Genomic DNA, 19,500 nt, shown 5'->3' with positions numbered 1-19,500 from the left:
GGTTCTCAGCCAGGGGTCAGGGGCCCACTGTGGGGCCCTAAGCAGATTTCAGGGGGGCCTCCAAACAGGGCCAGCATTAGACTTGCTGGGGCCAGGGTAGAAAGCTGAAGCCCCACTGCATGGGGCTGAAGCCCAGGGCTCTGAGCCCCACCACCCGGGGCTGAAGCTGAAGCCTGAGCAATGTAGCTTTGCAGGGGCCCATGTGGCATGGGGCTCCAGGCAATTGCCAGGCGTGTTACCTCCAAATGCCGACCCTGGCTTTTATATGCAGAAAACCAGTTGTTGTGGCACAGGTGGGCCATGGAGCTTTTATAGTATGTTGGGGGGCCTCAGAAAGAAAAAGGTTGAGAACCTCTGGTCTAGATAATCAAGTGTTACGAGATTTTTTCCAAAATGATACAAAATGCAGAATTCAGTCCAATGTTTGAAAGGAAAAATAAATTGACTTTTATGCTCAAGTGAATTGTTTTTAGGGAAATCGATTCAGTATATAATACTGAAGCTCAGTTATTTGCCTTTAATATTTGTATTGGTCTTAGGAGGGATTTTTCTGATCCATGGCAGTCTTCACCCAACAAAAGAAACAAACAAGATAAAAACAACCAGTCTTTATAGCCATGGACCTGATTGTAACTCAGATTATAATTAAACAATTTTTAATTTTCCTACCCACCACCTTTCCCCCACAAAGTAAACCAAGAGTAAATTTAAAAGATTGGTGTTCTGCACGTTAAAACAAAACCTCTTCTGATTTCAACAGATTTCATGTGAACATATGAATATGAACAGCCTGACAGATAACTCTGAAACCATAAAGAAGCCGTGGTCAATCTGTCTTGATGACAGGTTCAGTTTAGTTCATCGAATCAAAAGCAAGCAATGCCGTCTCTATTCACTTGGGTAAGTACTCCTTTTGGAGGAACAGAAAAGCATTTTAGCATGAATGCATTTTAGCATGAAAAGGCCCTTTCTTAAAGCAAAGTGTAACAGTATTATCTAACAAAAATTTGGGTTTTATTCAGTTGCCTTTAGTACTTGTTGACAAGTGTTGGTCCCTGTTGTGGAATGTGATTTAAGAAAAACCCTTTCTTTCTGTGAGGTCCTTCCCTTTTCTTTCTCATATTCAACATGACAATGATGCACATGATGGAAAGTAAAGAATTAATAATTTAAGAGTGATGGTTCCATTAAAGGAAGATGGAAGTTAATGAGGTCAACTGAGAAGCAAACACTTCCTTCTCTAAGCAGGAAATTCTTGTATAATTACCAGTTACTTCAAAGGAATTATTTGTAAAACATCTTTCTCCACTCCCCAGCCAAGAATCAGATTTTCCAGGGTGAGAAAGCACGCTATGTGGTCAGGAGTGACAGAGCACTTGTGCTGAGGTGATAAATAATAAAAACATTGTGGCCTTCTTGTAAAATGTTTTAGTCAGTTTAGTGTTCACAAAATGTTGAGATTGAAATTCACGTAGTTCACCAAACTGTCATTTAATTAAACTTTGTTTACACTGTCCTAGACCAGTTTCAAAACAGTGACGTAGTGAGAGAATCCATCTCCCATTGCCCTGAGCCTGCACAATTTATTTCTATGATTTTGATAGTGTGGATTTAATAATGAGCAAAAAGAAATTAATCCATTCCCTTCAAGATTGGAATAACTGAGAAATGTGTTTGTGTATCAGTGATTATGACAGGGCCGAGAGTAAAAGGGCTATCAAAGTCAAAGGGAGTCTTTCTATTGACTTCAGTAGGCTTTGGATCTGAGGAAGTAAGAGTCTATGACCAAAAACAGTTGGGTAAGAAAGTTTTCTCATTGGGGAAAATTACAGGTGAGTTCTGAGTTTTCACCCAGAGAGAGCTCCTCCTCCCTACTGTTTTCTTCTTCTTTTCTGAAGTATTTACACAGCATATTTCAAACAAACATGTAATTTTAATACCAAAAAAAAGTTTAGGTATGTCTGAGTTTTTCACAAGTTTTTTAACTTCACCATGAAGATTTTTTGCTAGGCTAGTCTCATAAGATGCGCATGTGTATGTGTTTGTGTGTGTGTGTGTATATATATAATCATACACCCAAGCAAAATACATCCCATAAAGCAGTTTTTTTAAAAAAAGAAAGTACTTTGTGTTACAAAAAAGCAGGCTTTAATTCCCTCGGACTCTATTTATAGTCTTTCAGACTCATTGCCACTTAATTCTTCTGTTCTTTGGTTCTTTGGTTTATGACTGGCAGAAAAGTAATTTTGTTCTGAGTAAGACAAAAATCTTCTTTAAATGTTCCACTCCTCTAATTCATTTTATAAAGAGTAAATGAAAAACAGCTGCTTCAAATTAACAGCATCTTCCACAGTGGGGGAGAATGTCACACAAATGCAGAAGTTCAATTTGATTGTAAAAGGGACAACCCTGCATTAAATCTGTAATCTTTAATAATTGAAGAAAATATTCTGCATATGTGGGGGCTATGCCAAAAGGGAAGAAATATTATATGTCAGTGTGAGTGAGCCCTGCCTAAAACCTCTGGAGGCCCTTTGATATTAATTTTAACTATTTCGAGTACTAGCATGCATGCTGCCTTTTTTTGCTTTGGGGACAGGATTTCCCAGAATGATATGGAATTGTAATATGTATTAGTGAGCTGTAGCATTATCAGTGCTAAATCTGTTTATATTAAACTAACTCTGTTACAAACACAATATGTAGACATTCAAACTGGGATAATATGGGATTTCAAAAACTTACCAGTTGAGGTTTTAAGTGTCTCTTTGAAACACTGTGTTAAACTGTACACAGTATAAGAGTTAGATAATGTAAAAACTACCTAAAAATCAATGCAAAATGTGTCTCAGACACAAGCCAGGCCTGGAAATTGCCCTCCTGCCCACCCCACATCTGTAGGCCTAGGTTATCTCCTTCTATGGAAAATCTCACAGAAGGGGAAGATAGGACCTTAAAACTGCAAGTTTTTCACAGCTGCTCCTCTCTGTCTTTGTCCCCTCTAGACCTGTAATACATGAGCAGGCCAGGAATGCGCACTTGGAAATGGGGTGTGTGGCAAAGGTGTATTCTGGGGCTGTGCAGGGGCCTGCCTGGCTCCCAGTGCAAGTCAGAAACAACCCATCTGCTCTATTTTCTGTTCTGTTTCTCATGGCCCTCTATGAACCCCAAGAAGTAGAGACTAGCTATACTGCACTGCACTCTCGCTATGCCCAATGTGCTCCAGTACATCCCTGGTCTGTCCCCTCCAGAGAGGGCTGGGAGCAGGGCCAGTGTTGAGCCTTTATTCCACTTTTACACAAGCTGTAGAGGCCCCTTGAACAAAAGGTTATTCCCAGGGTGTGATTTCTCCCCACTTTGAAACCCGCCTCTTCCACTGCCTGTGCACTGTACATGAAGTTTCAGTGTAACTATTGATTACAGCAGTATTGTGTCTTCACCTTTACTTAGTGTAAAATAAGACAGTTCAATGACAATAGCATGTTTCATTGTACTGATACTAGAGACAGAAACTGTTTTCTATCCACAGTTGGATGAAAGGGTCTCCTTTCTTTTTCTAACTCAAGCTACTTATACAGAAGATCTGTCTTCTGAAGCATCTTTTGTATACTTTGTTTCCCCTACTGCATTATCACTTACCCTCACCCTCAACACAGCCACGTTTGAATGTTGCAGGAGGATAAGCAGATCTGTTTTTTGAATCTCACCGTATTTTTTTCAGTTTGTGTTTGTTGTTGATGTCCCAAATGGCCTAAGACATTTCAACTTCCTGTCTTCCACATATACTTTTTCTGTTTTCCACTCTCTTGGTCTCATCCTGCAGTCCTTATACAGGCAAAAATCCTTTTGAAGGCAGTGCAAGTATTGCCTGCACCTGGTGTAGTGCATCTGCTTCTCTGAAATGTACAATTTGAAAGTACTGAAAGACTGTCAGAGGTAAATGTCTTCCTCAATCACTGAGTCTCTTACATGCTCATCAGCTCTAGTATGCTGATTTACACTCAGTTATTCTGATTAATTTAGTTCATGCAATCCCCCTGAAATATTTTTGATGTGTAAATAGGGTTATAGCAATTAAAAGAAAACAAATCTCTAAAAATACCCTAAAGATCACTTAGCATATTGCACTAAGGAAGGTAGTTATTTTTTTTTAAATTTCCTTTTGCTGTGAAGTTATTGGTGTTGATTCCTAATCTTCAGCAGGAGAGAGAGTGTTCCATTTGTTTATTCTGTTTATTTTTAGTGACCCAGTCAGAATCAGGTCCCCATTGCGCTGCAACAGCAAGTTTACAATCTGAAAAACAGTTCCTTTGCTCTGCTTCAAAAGCCAGTATGTAGGAGTATCCTCTCCCCTTGAGTATCCATGAAAGTCTGGGATAATTCAACGGCTGGGTACAATTTCTTTTTGCAGTAATAATAATATCTTGTTTGTTTCTGTAGATTGAGCAGTGATGATAACCAGTTTGAAATCAGCCTGGCCAACAGTGGTTGTGAGGTGCATCGATTTGATCCTAGTATCAAGTCAGCTCATATTCAGGAGGGACGACACCTCTGGAACCATCGCCTGTCCATTGACTGGAGAGATCCCAATCCGGCAATTGCTCCTCATAAACTACGCAGCCATACGAAAAAGCTTGGCACCATCTTGAATGAGTTTGGACACCAGAAGGTGAGAATTAAAGTGCTGCAATCATAACACAAGGATAACGAGCCGAGAGAATTCCAAAAGTTTCCTTCCTGTTAGCCCGAGGGGCTTGAGGCACTCTCTCTCATTTCCAAAATCCTCTTCCAATAAATATCTCCTCTTTCTAAAAAGTTGTGTTACATTCTGTCATGAAGGTGCTTTTCTATGGTGCTTTTTCAGTTCACTGGCAACAAACACCTTGATTTTAAATCACTAGCCAGACATTCAATATTCTGTTCCTCTCTCTCCTTTTAGACCCTCTTAATAGAGGCTATCTGATAACTTCGGCTACTTGTTTTCTCAGCCCTGTCCATAATCTGAGTTTGAATGGTGAATCCTTAATACAGCACCTTTTATAAGATCACAGAAACATTTACAACTATAATTAGAACAGAAGAAATTTTAAAAGGATTGTTTATGTTCACAGGGCCATTCATTTTTATTAGAGACTTCAGTAACAAAAACATCCTGGTTTGAAATTGCCAGTAATCTGTTTTCTTGGGCTTGCCTGATCTCCTTATAGGGAATTTTAAAGATACTAGAGTTCTTCTGGTCTTCAGTGACTTTTGCCAAAGTACATTTCACAAAGTTCCTGACGTGCAGATGCTGCATACTTTCAAACGAATATTGCCCTCAAAGAAAGTACTAACATGAATTAAAATGTTAATATGCCTTGATACCCTCAGCTAGTTCTGCTTGTCTTTGTTTTTTAAGAAATGGACAGACCTAGCTGCAGAGGTGGTCTCCTGCAGGACTTTCAGAGCAAGCAGTAACATAACATGTAGGTTTGTCATTATAAAGTATGAGGCACTCTTTTAATTACTTTTTTTCCTTTGGTATTTTGGCTCAGCTATCCTGACAGAACCATTTTGAAGTTAAAAGTAAAAAGCGGAGTGTTTTTTCTATCACATAGTCATATTGTTCCTATTTTAGACTTATGCTTTAGTGAAAGAGTATCTGAACAGAGAGATGACTTTTCTTTGATATTTGTGTTGTGAAGAATTATACATTCTAAGATATATATATCAAAGAAAAGCCCATGAAACTTGTTAGACTCTAAACCTACTGGGGAATAATCATCCAGTTAGTGTAGTAATTTAGAATGATAAGACCCTGAATGAATTGGAAGATTGGACTCTGTTACTTCTGTGTATGTTAGGTGAAAGTCACCCTTGGATGGAGGGGCCACGAAAAGGCTCCAGCACAGAAAAACCAGAGCAGTTCTTCTGTGCCAGCGGAGGGCAGCCAGGGAGCATGGCTCAGCATGTAGAGGAAGTATGAGAGCGTGGCTATTGAGTCTGTAGTTATGTGGATCCATTGGCCACATATACATATCACATAGGATTTGGTTGTGGAGGGTCTCTGCATACATGGTGAGCAAAGTACCACTTTCCACACTCTGCCCTCTATGTAACTCCCCATATGAAGCCAGTGTGTTTGTTGAAGGTGGGAATTGAATTTCGTCCAGTGAGAATAAAACCATTATATGCTTTGCAGTATTCTACCATTTCCCATTTACTGAATATTTGAATGAGCCAATTCAATTTACATAACTTTTTCTGTATTACAGAGACAAGGTGTGTGAGGTAATATCTTTTATTGAACCAAATTCTATTGGTGACAGAGATGAGTAAGTTGGTCCAATAAAAGATATTATCTCACTCGCCTTGTCTCTCTAATATCCTGGACCAACACAGCTACAACAGCTCTGTATTAGAAAAGCAGTCTAAAGAGATTAATGCTGCCCTGCATCTCTGGATTATATGTTGCATAAAGACTCAAACAAGCTGCTGTTCATTAAGAGTACCTCAAAGTAAATATACTGACTTTCAGTTTTTCATTTTCCTACTGAATGTGAGTGGAGTGTTTTCCTTCACTGTACAAATAAGCTAATGCAAAACATTTTCATGACATACTTTCCAAAACATTATTCAATTAGCCATTTAAAATATTCTCCTCCTTTCATTCTTTTAACTTTAAAAATCCATCCTCTTTCCTTAGAAGTTATTGTTGCCCCTGCTTCTAGTAAGGAATTTCAAGCAACTCCATTTGAGCTAAAGTCAAGTTTTGTCCACACATTAACTACACTGGTGCTGTAAAATCATCTGCAATCCTCCCATTATAATGTGAGTGCCTCCTCTGTAACGTTCGGCCTCTGCTGGACCATCAGGGCTTACCAATTTATGCATGAGGAACAGATGTGACATAGCCACGGGAAAAGACTTTGGAGTAAGTATTGGACAAACTAGGAAACATAAGAGGAAATGTGTGCAACATCTGTGTGTCCCTTCATGGGCAGTTTTGGTGTCCTAGTGTATTCTTGCTTCATTTCCTCTATGTCAGAGGTGGGCAAACTACGGCCCACAGGCCACATCCGGAAGTCCCAGGAAGTCACACTTGGGAATTCCTCCCTTTGGGGTACCCTCAAGCCCTTTCACCCCCACTCTGGGGAAGAGCTGAGAAAGAAAACAAAGGAAATCAGCTGTTGCCACCAGGTAATTAAACAACATATGCACAAACCTCTTAGGACACAAAAACCCAATCCTGTTCTTAAAAAAAGTAAATTTTATTAAAAACAAACAAACAAAAAAGAAAATACATTTGGAATTTAAGCTATTGCTAGATTTAAAAAGAGCAAATATAATAATTAAGCATCAAGAATGGTTTTCTTGAGGTCCAGCTTAATGGCTATAAGCAAAACAAAAGCCTTTGGGGGTTAGCACAGAGGAGTCCACAAGCCATAAAGAAATAAAAGAGAGAAACCTAATTGCGTCTTCCTAGACATTCCCTGATCTACTTACATATCTGGGGTTCAGATAAGTAATTCCTAGGTATGATTTAATGATTTTTCATACCTGGTTTAAAGCTTCTTACAGCATTGCTGCACTGTGTCTCCTCTCTCTGGAGAACAACAACAGACAGACAAAGGGAAAGTTTTTTCCCAATTTTAAAAAGTTCTAGCCTTCCCATTAGCTCTTCTGTCAGGTGCCCACTCCCTTTTACCTATGGGATTTTTTAACCCTTTACAGGTAAAGCAAAATCCTTAACAGGGATTTTGTAGCTAACTGGTTGGCTGGGTGTCCAAAATAGGTAGTTCTCCCCCCTCCTTCATTTATCACGGTAGGTATCAACAATTTGTGGCTACTTGGACAACTCCCCCCCATTTCAAGAGGCAAGGAAGTTATTAGAAAAATCTCCGATTAGTCCAATTCAACTTTTTGAAATATTCATACATACTCCAGTGCTGCAGACCTCTTGTATATGCTACTCTTACCTGATTCTGGCAGGAGTTATCTGAGCGCAAATATTGCAGGACTGGGACTCTCAGTGTGTTAGGGATAGATGAACACAGAACTTCTGTTACTGACCACAGACTTGGTAAATTCCAGTGTTCTTTTAGACTGGTCACAAAGCAGCTCATTCTGTTGCTCAAGGGTTATCTACTAATCCTAAATTCAGACTTTATTTCAGTAGATAGCTGGTTCAGATTTCCAACCAAATCATTCATCCAGTCTTAGTATATATGTGTGTATTAGCTTTGTATACAGCTTTTGCATCTTCTCCAAATGGTAAATGTTTTTTCCTTGTAACCCAGGCTTTAGTATGCAGTATAAGGAACAGAGGAAATTTTAAGAGAAATCCAAGCTCCCATGCCAGTCCTGAAATCCCAAACCCAACCATTACATATTTTTTGTGTTATAAAGATTGTGCTAAAAAGCAAAAATAAGAATCTTTGACAGTAAAGCTCTTAGCCGCAGAAGCAAATTAATTCATGCTGGCTTGAAAGTATATGCATGAAAAATGCACGTTCACACATGCAAACTGTTTATTCAGCAGTAGTTTTCCTTCCCCTGGAGCTCAGCAGTTCTGATCTATCAGGGTGTCCTATTATGCACAGTCCAATGAGCCTGGTGTTGCATTCCTAGGAAAGAGAGGTCAGCAGCCCAGAACCATGTAAACAATAACCTCTCAGAAAGTCAGAAAAACAAGAAACTGAGACAGCAAATTGAATTTGCATTTAACAGCAAAGCACCTCCGAATATAATTTTTAGACTGCAGTAAGGAGTTGCTGTCACCTGTATTACTATTAAAATAATGATTTTTTTTAAAAAAAGAAATTATGTAAGATACAGTTGCATCAGGTCCACAGTTTACTATTAAAAGAAATTATGAAAGTTTTAATATTTTAATTTATGCTGGGTTTTGCATTAGGAATTGTTTGGGTGACAAGCTGGCTAGCAGATGTCAATTCCATTTTATAGAACATGCTTAGATTTAAGGCTTATAGAAATCCCAAAATAGTCCTCATAACTTATTATTTAATACCTGACACAACTTCAGAAATTACACCCTGCAGTAATGTTGATTAATAAACTCATAGCCTCCTAAACAAGTAATTTATCACCTGTCTTCATCTCCTAAAGCAGTTAATGTAAAGTCTGTTTCATGCTGCATTTCTAGTTTTGAGAAAGCTGGTAAGAAAGATCAAAGATGCCAGAAAATTAATTCCCCATTTTGTTTTGGTACCACTTGTGTTGGCAGCAGCACAAATAAATATAAAAGCAAATATACAAGGCAAAAATTGCACAGTGACTTAGTTGCATATGACGATCAGATTAAGAAAATTCAAAAATAATGCATAAAGGTTGGTGAAAGACTACTTTCAATTTTTAAAAGCAATAAAATGACACTTCCCTGCTTCCTGAGGGCTATTATTATTAATGTAGTGAGAGACAATGTGGTCTTGTGGATTTCTAGCATAGCCTCTAACTTGGGCAAGTCATTTAATCTTGGTATCTCATTATCGTCCATTAAGATTGACTTACCTACTGCACAGAGATGTTTGGAGTTAGTTGGTGTGTTCCAGATCCCCAAAGGGCCTTAGGCATTGTGATGCTGAGCATTGCAACGCCTAACTTTTAGTCAGCTAGGAAACCACTGGAACAGCGATGAGCTCCACAAAGTCTTGGGTTAGGCACTCAAGCTCCCTGAAAGAGAGAGGGGAGAGAGAGGCACCTAGGAATGGGATCTATAAAAGCCAACACACTAGGCAGGGAGTCTAATGGGAGATGCTGACGAGAAGGATGTGTCCTAAGTCCCATCTGTCTTACAGAGTTAGGCACTTACATCTGGGATGTAGGGAGGCACCTATCTCTGCTTGTGATTCACAGCTGGGAACCCCTCCCCTGGAGTAAGGCAGTTTAAGTGCCTAAATCATTTCTTGTGAGAATGAGTTAGGTGCATGTCTTGCTGCTCACAGAACAGCTAGAGTAGCAGGTGGCAGCAGTGATGACCTTATAACTTTTAGTCCAGTAGCTAGAGAACTCACCTAGGATGTGGTTCATTTCCCACCCACTTCCTAGGAGGGTTAAAAGGTTGTGAACAGGGTCACCCACCTCTTAGTAGTGCCCTAACTACTGGGCTGTGGGTAGGGTGACCAGATAGCAAGGGTGAAAAATCAGGACAGGGGGTGAGGGGTAATAGGCACCTATATAAGACAAAGCACCAAATATCGGGACTGTCCCTCTAAAATCTGGTCACCCTAGCTGTGGGATATTCTGATGTGAGCTGCCTCAGTCTGACCGGCTGAAGTTGTTCCACTGTGTATAAATACTTAGTCTTTGGAGCAAAGCGAGGGAGTGAGAATGATTCTATAGTTTAGTGGGGTTAGGTCACTCACCTGGGAGGTGGGAGACCCAGGGTCTCGTCCTCTGGCTCCAAGGACTGTTTCGTTATTTAGCCCAAGTGGAATAGCATCGATAGGAAAGAGTGAGGAAGCTCATATCAGAATATCCCATAGCCTAGCAGTTAGAACATTGTCCTGAGAGATGTGGGAAAGCCCTGTTCCCTTTCTCCCCTGAGGCAGAGAGGGGAATTGAACCTGGGTCTCCTGGGTGAGTGCTCTACTCATTGGGCTAAAGTTATAATGTGGGTGGTTTTACTTCCACCTCCTCCTCCAGCTGATTTTGAATGGGGCTCAGTCCAGTAAATAGGCTCAGAACACACCTCATGGATGGGCTCAACAGGCAAGATAGGAGCTCTTCCGTTTTTCTTCCCCAGTTCGTAGATTGCACTAGGGCTTAGGCACCAGTACACCTAGAGTGAGGCAACAGCGTGCATGCCCAGAGGCAGAAACTTAGGTGTCTAGGGAACTTTTACTCTGAAGATTTAGGTGCAAGTGAGTTTAGGTGCCTAGAGGGTTAGGTGGCTGCCAAGATGGGGTTTTGTGTATTGCTGTGGAGCGTAAAACCAGAGACTTAGGTACTTAAACTCTGGAGTTTAGGGGCCTAAGTATCTTTTTGGATCTGGGTCCCTGTCTGTAGTGCTTTTAAAATATAATATGAGTGTTAAGTATTACTGTTAGGAGTTAGCCACAAGCTCACAAATCTATGGATGTTTAATGGGTGAGGATAATTTGCAGTGAGACACAACGCCACTTGGGCAGAATTTAAAAAGACATTTAAATGTGGTTTTGGTAAAGTAAATTTTCTGCACACACTCATCACTGCTGATTGTCGAGGTATTAGTCTGTAAATATATGTTCTCGTTTACCAGGAATTGCTCTTTCTGTCAGATTCTAGCCATGATGCCACCAGCTGCTGTTAGTAACATTCATAAATATTTGTATATTTATATGATAATCATCAACAGTGGATTTTGGCTTTGTGGAAAGACTCTGGCAACAGTAGGAGACTGAACATCAATGAGACCATCAGTTTAAACCCAACTGCTCCTCTAATCAACAATGTTGGGAAAAGGAAATAGAGAAAAGATGCTCACTGGGTGATGAGAGTCATTGAATTATTATTTCATTCAAGCATTGGCTGCCAGTGGTGGGAGCTCAGTAAATTTTTGCCACATGCCCAGGTTAGTGGTAACCAGCATTTTTAAATGTAGACCACAAAAACTGACGCTTTTGCCTGCAACTGTATCAGAGTTGTTCTTCTCACTTGCTGGCGCATTGTACAGACATAGGCCTCATACCTGTCTTTTGTGGCTCTCCTGCCATTCTTCTTTGAGTGCTGGTCTAATAGATTTTTCATCCATGGGGATTCCCATCTTGGATCCTCTTTGCAACCCAGGGAAACAGGAAGTGCCTGGCCTATTGCTCACAAGATGCTCAGGGGTACAACTCCAGAAGGGATGCCTTCCTAGTCCAGTGGTCAAACCTGTTGAAGCACACCTTCTGTCCCATCACCCTGCTATCTTGTATCCTTTGGAAGATCAAGCTGGACAAGGAAATAGTGATCTTAATAGGACCACGTTGGCAGCAACAGTTCTGGTTCATCTTAGCTCTGCAGATGTCTCCTTGCCTGTGCATTCACCTACAGCCATTTCCAGATCTACTGTCACGGAATGGAGGCATGACCAACTATCCCAGCCTGGCATCCCTCCATCTGGCAGCCTGTTTTTTTTGGATGGGCAATGCACTTAGAGAGATCTTGCTCACAGGAAGTTCAATCCATCCTTCACAATAGCAGAAAACCCTCTATGAGAAAGTGCTATGCTGCCAAATGGAAACAGTTCTCCCTGTGGTGCCAGAAGCATCCTTTGCCTCTGTAGGAGTCCAGGATTCCTCTTATCCTGGATTATCTACTGTCCTTGAAGGCACCAGGCCTATCCATCAGTTCATGATGTGGGTATTTAGCAGCTATTAATGCCTTTCTTCCTACAGTGGAAAACTGATCAGTTTTCACGCACCCCACAGCAGTAAAGTTCTTAACAGGCATTATCAGAATGTTCCAGCCAGTATCAAGATCTACGCCTGCTCAGGATATGAACATGGTGCTATTGGTATTTATGAACCCAGTATCCCAGTATCCTTAGTACCCTTGGACTCCTGCTTCCTCTTACACTTATTGATGGAGGTGGGCTTCCTCACGGCTGTCACCTCAGCCAGGAGGGTGGGTGAGTTCAGGGCCCTTATGGCAGACCTGCCTTATATGATCTTTCACAGAGACAAAGTATCCCTGAGAATGCACCCCAGATTCATCCCCAAGGTTCCTTCTGACTTTCACCTGTTGCAGACGGCTCCCCTGCCTGTATTTTACCTGAAACCTCACAGTAATAGGGAGGACAGGAAACTCCACTCCCTACATGCACATAGAGCTCTAGCCATCTACCTGGACAGGACAAAGCCCTTTAGAACAATGTTTCTCAACGACCAGTCTGTGGGCCGGTGCCAGTCCCTGAGATCTCCCTGACACAGTTGAGGAAGGCAGCAAGCTGGACTCTGGTATCGAAAAGGTTGAGAAACACTCCTTTAGGAGATCTCTGAGGTTATTTGGCTCTATTGCCAAGAGGATGAAAGGAGAGGCAGTATCTTTCCAGAGACTCTCGAAATCACCTGCATTCTCTTCTGCCAGAGCTTTCAGAAGCCCCTCCTCCTGAGTCTGTCAGGGCTCATTCTCCCAGACATCAAGCACCTCACTGGGTTCCCTGCAAGGAATTTCGCTCTAGGAGAGCTGTAGAGTGGCAACCTGAGGCTCCATTCACACATTTACCATGCGCTATGCCCCAATTCAAGCCTCAGCTGAGGAGGCTTCCCTTGGTTCAGTGATTCAGTGATTCCTCAAAAACAGAGTTATTGATAGATTTAAAGTCAGTAAAATATATGTACAGATGAGTCATAGTTTGTAATTCCAAACAGTGGCAATGATGTAATAAACTGCCGGTCTCCCAAAAGTCTTTTCAGGGTACCCAGAGATCTCTGGGGATCTCAGCTTTGCATCTGGTAAACTTCTCTGTAAGAGTCCAAACAGAGGATGGATTATTTCTTGAATCCATATTTATAGCTCCTTTACACAGAAAGCAAGATGACAGTGTCTTTAACCGTGTGGGCTTTTCCTTTGATGTCAGAGAGCGAGGAATGCATTTTGAATCTTTGACCTTTGATCATTACACACAATGACCACTTGCAAGGAGTGTGGGGAATATAAACAGGAAGTACTGGAAGTGTTAGTACATAAGCTAAACTATGACTTAATTGGCATTACAGAGACTTGGTGGGATAACTCATGACTGGAATATTAGTAGAGAGGCTAAAGCTTGTTCAGGAAGAACAGGCAGGGAAAAAAGGGAGGAGCTGTTGCATTATACATCAAGAATATATACACCTGTTCTGAGGTCCAGAAGGTGAGAGGCAGACCAACTGAAAGTCTCTGGGTAAAGATAAAAGGGGTGATGTCATGGTAGGAGTCTACTATAGATCCCCAAATCAGAAAGAGGAGATGGATGAGGCATTTCTAGAACAAATAACGGAAATATCCAAAACATAAGACTTGGTTGTAATAGGGGACTTTATCCAGACAAATGTGTTTTTCCATATTACTTTTCTAATATTATTTCCAATAGTTTCTTGGAATGTAATGGGGACAGCGTTTTGATTCAGACAGTGGAGGAAGTAACTGGCCATTTTAAACTCGATTCTGACCACATGCGAATCTGAAGGTGGAAGGCAGTTTGGGTGAAAGTGACCATGAAATGATAGATTTCATGGTTCTAAGGAAAGGAAAGGAAAGAGTGAGAGCAGCAGAATAAGGACAATGGACTTTTAAAAAGCAGACATTAACACGCTCAGAGAATGTGTAGGAGAAAAATCTAAGGGATAAGTGGGAGAGTTGGCAATTTCTGAAGGAGACAGTATTAAATGCACAACTGCAAACTATCCTGATGCAAAGGAAAGATAGGAATAATAGTAAGGGGCCAATATGGCTTTATCAGGAGCTCTTTAATGATCTGAAAGTCAAAAATGAATCCTACAAAAAGTTGAAATATGGATGAATTGCTAAGCAGGAGTACAAAAGAAAAACACAAGCATGTAGGGACAAAATCAGACAGACTAAGGCACAAAATAAATGACACCTAGAGAGGGACTATAAATATATTAGGAGCAAGAGAAAGATGAAGGAAAATATAGGTCCGCTGCTTAGCAGGGAAGGAGAACTAACAACGGATGACGTCAAGAAGGTTGCGGTGTTTAATGCCTATTTTACTTCAATTATCACTGAAAAGATTAATGGTGACTAGATACACAAAACAATTAATATTAACAACAAGGAGGAAGGAACACAAGCCAAAATAGAGAAAGACCAGATTAAAGAATATTTAGACAAGTTAGATGTATTCAACTCAACAGGGCCTGATTAGATTCATCCTAGGGTACTTAAGGAACTAGCTGAAGCAATCTTGGAACCATTAGTAATTGTGTTTGAGACCTCATGGAGGACAGGTGAGGTACCAGAGGACTGGAGAGAGGGAAACATAGTACCTGTCTTTAAAAAGGTGAACAAAGAGGACCTTGGGAATTCTAAACCAGTCAGTCTACCTTCAACACCTGGAAAGATACCGGAACAAATTACTAAATAAGCACTTTGTAAGGACTTGTAGGGAACAGCCAGCATAGATTTGTCAAGAACAAATCATGCCAAACCAACCTAATTTCCTTCATTGACTAGGTTACTGGCCTAGTGGATAGAAGGAAGCAGTACATGTGATAAATCTTGATTTTAGTAAAGCTTTTGTCACAGTCCCACATGACATTCTCATGGGAAATGTGGTCTAGATTAAATTACTACAACGTGGGTGCACAACTAGTTGAACCACCGTATTCAAAGAGTATTCAGTGATTTGCTGTCACTGGGAGAGTGTATCCCGTGAGGTTCCACAGGGGTCAGTCCTGAGTCAATATTTTCATTAATGACTTGGCTAATATAGTGGAGAGTATGCTTATACAATTTGCAAATAACACCAAATTGGGAGGGGTTGCAAGCATTTTGGAGGACAGGATTATAATCCAAAACAACCCTGACAAATTAGAGAAATGGTCTGAAATCCACAAGATGAAATTCAATAACGGCAAGTGTAAAGTATTACATTAGGAAAGAAAAATCAAATGCACAATTACAAAATGGGGAATAACTGGCTAAGGGGTAGTATTGCTGAAAAGGATCAGGGGGTTATAATGGATCACAAACTGAATATGAGCCAACAGTGTGATTCAGTTGCAAAAAAGTCTAATATCATTCTGGAGTGTATTAATAGGAGTGTTATACATAAGACATGTGCAGTAGCTGTCCCACTCTGCTTGGCACTGGTGAGGCATTCGCTAAAGTACGCTGTCCAGTTCTGGGTGCCACACTTAGGAAAGATGTGGATAAATTGGAGAGAGTCCAGAGAAGAGCAACAAAATGATAAAAGGTTTAGAAAAACCATGACCTATGAAGAAAGGGTGAAGAAACGGGGCATATTTAATATTGTAACTTGGAGAATCTGGCTAGGTGCATTATTCAGTCAGAGTGCTGGAGCTGATGCAGAGAGAATAGGAAGGGGACCTGGGGCTGATTTGAGTTGGGGAAGGGTAATAGTGGCTTGAGCACCTGTCTCTGGGGTGTTTAGAACCACAGGGGCTGAAGCTACTGCAGAGGGAAAGATGGTTGGGGAACCAGAGTATTAGCTAGGAGGCCCTGGAACTTGAACCCCATGGAGTTACTGTATCTGGGCTGAATAGTCCACTGAATAGTCAAGTCCGCAGCAGAGCGTATGGAGGGTGGGTATTGGAATCCGAATAAGAACTGCACATCTCGAAGAACTGCCAGTTACAGGCAACTAACCTCCTCTTCTTCTTCAAGTGATGGTCCCTATACAGATTCCAAACATAGATGAGTAGTGAGCAGTGACCAGAATGGAGGTGGGTGTAAGGATGTGCTTGGAAGTGCTGTCTGTAGTACAGCATGGCCCACAACTTCATTCACAGCCGCCGTGTGGGTGATGGCGTAGTGAGATATGAAGATGTGTACGGAGACATTGGTGAAGGAGCCCGATGTGGCCACTTGCGCTCAGGTAGAGTGTGCTGTGACAACATCAGGTGGTGTTACATTGTTGAGTGTGTAGCATTCGCAAATGCACCTAGAGACCCATTTGGAAATGCACTGTGAGGAGAGGACTTGGTGCTTACAACAGTTAGCAATCAATATAAAAAGTCTTGGTGATGCATGGAATACATGGGTTCAGTGGAGGTAGAACACTGATGCACGTTGGATATCCAGAAAGTGGAGGACCCTGTTTGCATGGGAGGTGTGTGGTTTGGGGCAGAAAATTGGGAGGTGGATACACTGATTTAGGTGGAACTCCAACTCCAACTTAAGAAGGAATGGAGACAAAAGGAAGCTTCATCTTTGTGGAAGATGATGTAAGGGGAGGGTCAGCCATCATGACTGCTGAGTTAATGGCTACTAAGAAGATTACTTTCATGGAAAGATGAGAAAGGGAGGACATGGCCAGGGGCTTGAAGGGCAGTTTTGTGAGAGCAGAGAGAATGAGATTAAGGTCCCATAAGGATGTGGGTTTGCATACAGGCAGGAAGATATTGAACAAATCTTTTAGGAAGTGTACAGTGGTAGGGTGTGCGAACATGAAAAGACCATCCACTGGGAGAGAAAGGCACTGAGCGCTGCTAGATGGACCCATATGGAGCTGAGGGATAGGCCCAAAGTCTTAAGTTCAAGAAGGTAATAGAGGACGATAGATATGGATATCGTAGACAGCGGGTATTGGTGGCGGTGAGTCCAGGAGGTGAAGTGCCTCCATTTCACCTGGTAGCAGGCTCTGGTGGATGCCCCCCTGCTTTGGGTATGGATACGTCACATGGGGGTGTAGCATGCCCTGTCTATGCCTGAGCTCCATCCAAAAATGAAACTGAGGTGAAGAGGGCCGGGATTGGTATGCCGAAGTTGGCCCTGGTCTTGCATGAGGAAATCCGGTAGTGTGCAGAGGTGGAGTGGTGTGCAGGTGGAGAGGTTAAGGAAATCAGTGAACCAAAACTGACAGAACCAAAATGGGGGTATGAGGATTACCATCACTTGATCCCGGCAAATCATGCACAGTACTTGAAGTTGAAGGGGAGCAAGGGATAGCGGAGAGAGTCTGTCCAGGGAGAAGGGTATCGTCCTGAGAGTCGTCCCCCACGGCTCCTCTGGAGCAATAAAATGGAAGTTTGAGGTTCTTGTGAGTGGTGAAGAGGTCCCAGCGTGGGTGCTCCACTTGTGGAAGAGGCACGTGTTGTGCAGCTCCCATTTGTGGTTCAAGTAGAGTGTCTTGCTGAGTGTGTCTGCCAGGGAGTTTGGGTGCCCGGGAGGTACGTGGCCAGGAGTGTGACTTGATGTTTGATGTACCAGTTCCAAAGGTGAATGGACTCTGAACAGAGGTAGGGAGACTTGGCACCACCCTGTTTGTTGAGGTAAAGCACTGCTGCAATGTTGTTGGAGAGTAATTAGATGTGCTTGGCCCGTATGAGGGGAAGAAACGCCTGGCAGGTGAAATGGACTGCCCTCAGTTCCAGGATATTTATATGCAACCTAGCTTCCTGAGTGTCCAGATGCCCTGTGCTATATGGCAGTCTAGGTAAGCTCCCCAAGCCACGAGGGAGGCATCCATTGTGAGCACGGGTTGTGGCATAGGAGGTTTGAAGGGAGTACCAACCAGGACCTGGGAAGGATCAGTCCATGATGTGAAGGATGTCAGTACTTGCCAGGGGATCAGGACTTTGCTGTGCAGGCAGTCACAATGTGGTCTGTAGACAGAGAGGAGCCAGAGCTGGAGGCAATGCATGTGAAGACGGGCCTGTGGTGTCACTGAGGTACGCGCTATCATATGTCTGCGAAGAGAGAGACAGCAGCGGAATGGTGGTACAGGGTTGCAGCACAGGCTTGCAATTTGGTTTGTGCTGGTGGTGAAGTGGTCTGCTGGAAGGAAAGCCCATGCTGCATTGGAGTCAAGTCACACCTCAATGAAGCCGATTGTTGGGTAGGTATGAGCACTGACTTGTCCTCATTAATACAGATCCCAAGAGAGGTGAGAAGAGCGCAGACAGTGAGGATGGTGGAGAGGAGGCATTGGCAGGAGAGCACAACTAGGAGCCAGTCATCCAGGTAGGAGAGCAGAGAGTAGCCGAGACTTTGCATCTGTACTGTTATGATGGCAAAGACTGGTAAATACACATGGAGACGTTGTTATGTCAAAAGGCAGGATTTGGAATTGGTAATAATTGTGTCAAACTCACAATCGGAGAAACTTTCGATGGGCTGGGTGAATATTGATGTGGAAACAGGATTCTTTTATGTTGAGAGCCGCAAACCAGGCTCCTTGGGAGAGCAAGAGGATAATCAATGCGAGTGTCACCCTATGGAATTTGAATTTCCGGCTAAAGGTGTGAGCACTCAAAGGTTTAAAATGGGGCAGCGCCCTCTGCCCTTCTTTGGGATAAGGAAGTAAGGGGAGCCCCTTGTAGCTAGATGGGACGGTCTCTATGGTGCCCTTGAGGAGAAGAGCATCAGCTTCTTGTTGGAGGAGGCCCTGATGGGAGGAGTCCCCGAGGGACAGTTGGGAGCGGGGAAGCAATGATGCAAAAACAACAGGAATTCTATGGAGTATCCATGGTTGATGATCTCTAGTACCCAACTGTCCGTGGTGATCTTGCCCCAGTGGAAGTGAATAGGGCAAGATGGCCCCCAAAGACAGTATGTGGCACTGTGGGAGGGATGGTGGGGGGGTCTGGGTTCTCGACAAGTATACCAAAACTGTTGCTTTGATGGTTGGTGGGAGAGGGGCAAGGAGGTGGTCATGGCAGAGGCGAGATAGTGTTGTCTCTGGGATTGCTGCCGTTGACGTGGTGCCTCCTGCCAGCAGTGATAGTAAGCCAGATGGAGGCCTGCGGTCAAGGCCAGTATCGCTGCTTTTGCTGTCTGTATCATAGGGCTGAGGTATAGAAACTGAGAGACCTGAGCGTGGCATGGGAGTCTTTAAGAGAGTGCTAGGAC

The 19,500-nt window shown here is 42.4% G+C and overlaps 1 protein-coding gene across 3 annotated transcripts in view; it reads left to right on the top strand.

Moving 5' to 3' along the window:
- The window catches only part of METTL24 (methyltransferase like 24), an 88,456-nt gene that overhangs the window by 52,934 nt on the left and 16,022 nt on the right, over nucleotides 1–19,500 (top strand). For 2 of the 3 annotated variants that reach the window (XM_084622936.1, XM_084622935.1), the window contains 2 exons: nucleotides 761–900; nucleotides 4,441–4,669. In XM_084622936.1, coding sequence (XP_084479062.1) covers nucleotides 761–900; nucleotides 4,441–4,669 — 369 coding nt within the window. Of the gene's footprint in view, nucleotides 1–760; nucleotides 901–4,440; nucleotides 4,670–18,523; nucleotides 18,613–19,500 lie in introns of all 3 variants that reach the window. The other variant, XM_084622937.1, reaches the window with a different exon arrangement.

This window comes from Lepidochelys olivacea, assembly GCF_965140295.1.
Source record: "Lepidochelys olivacea isolate rLepOli2 genome assembly, chromosome: 3".
In the NCBI taxonomy this organism is placed as follows: domain Eukaryota; kingdom Metazoa; phylum Chordata; order Testudines; family Cheloniidae; genus Lepidochelys; species Lepidochelys olivacea.
This window is presented reverse-complemented; position numbering and strand designations above follow the sequence as displayed.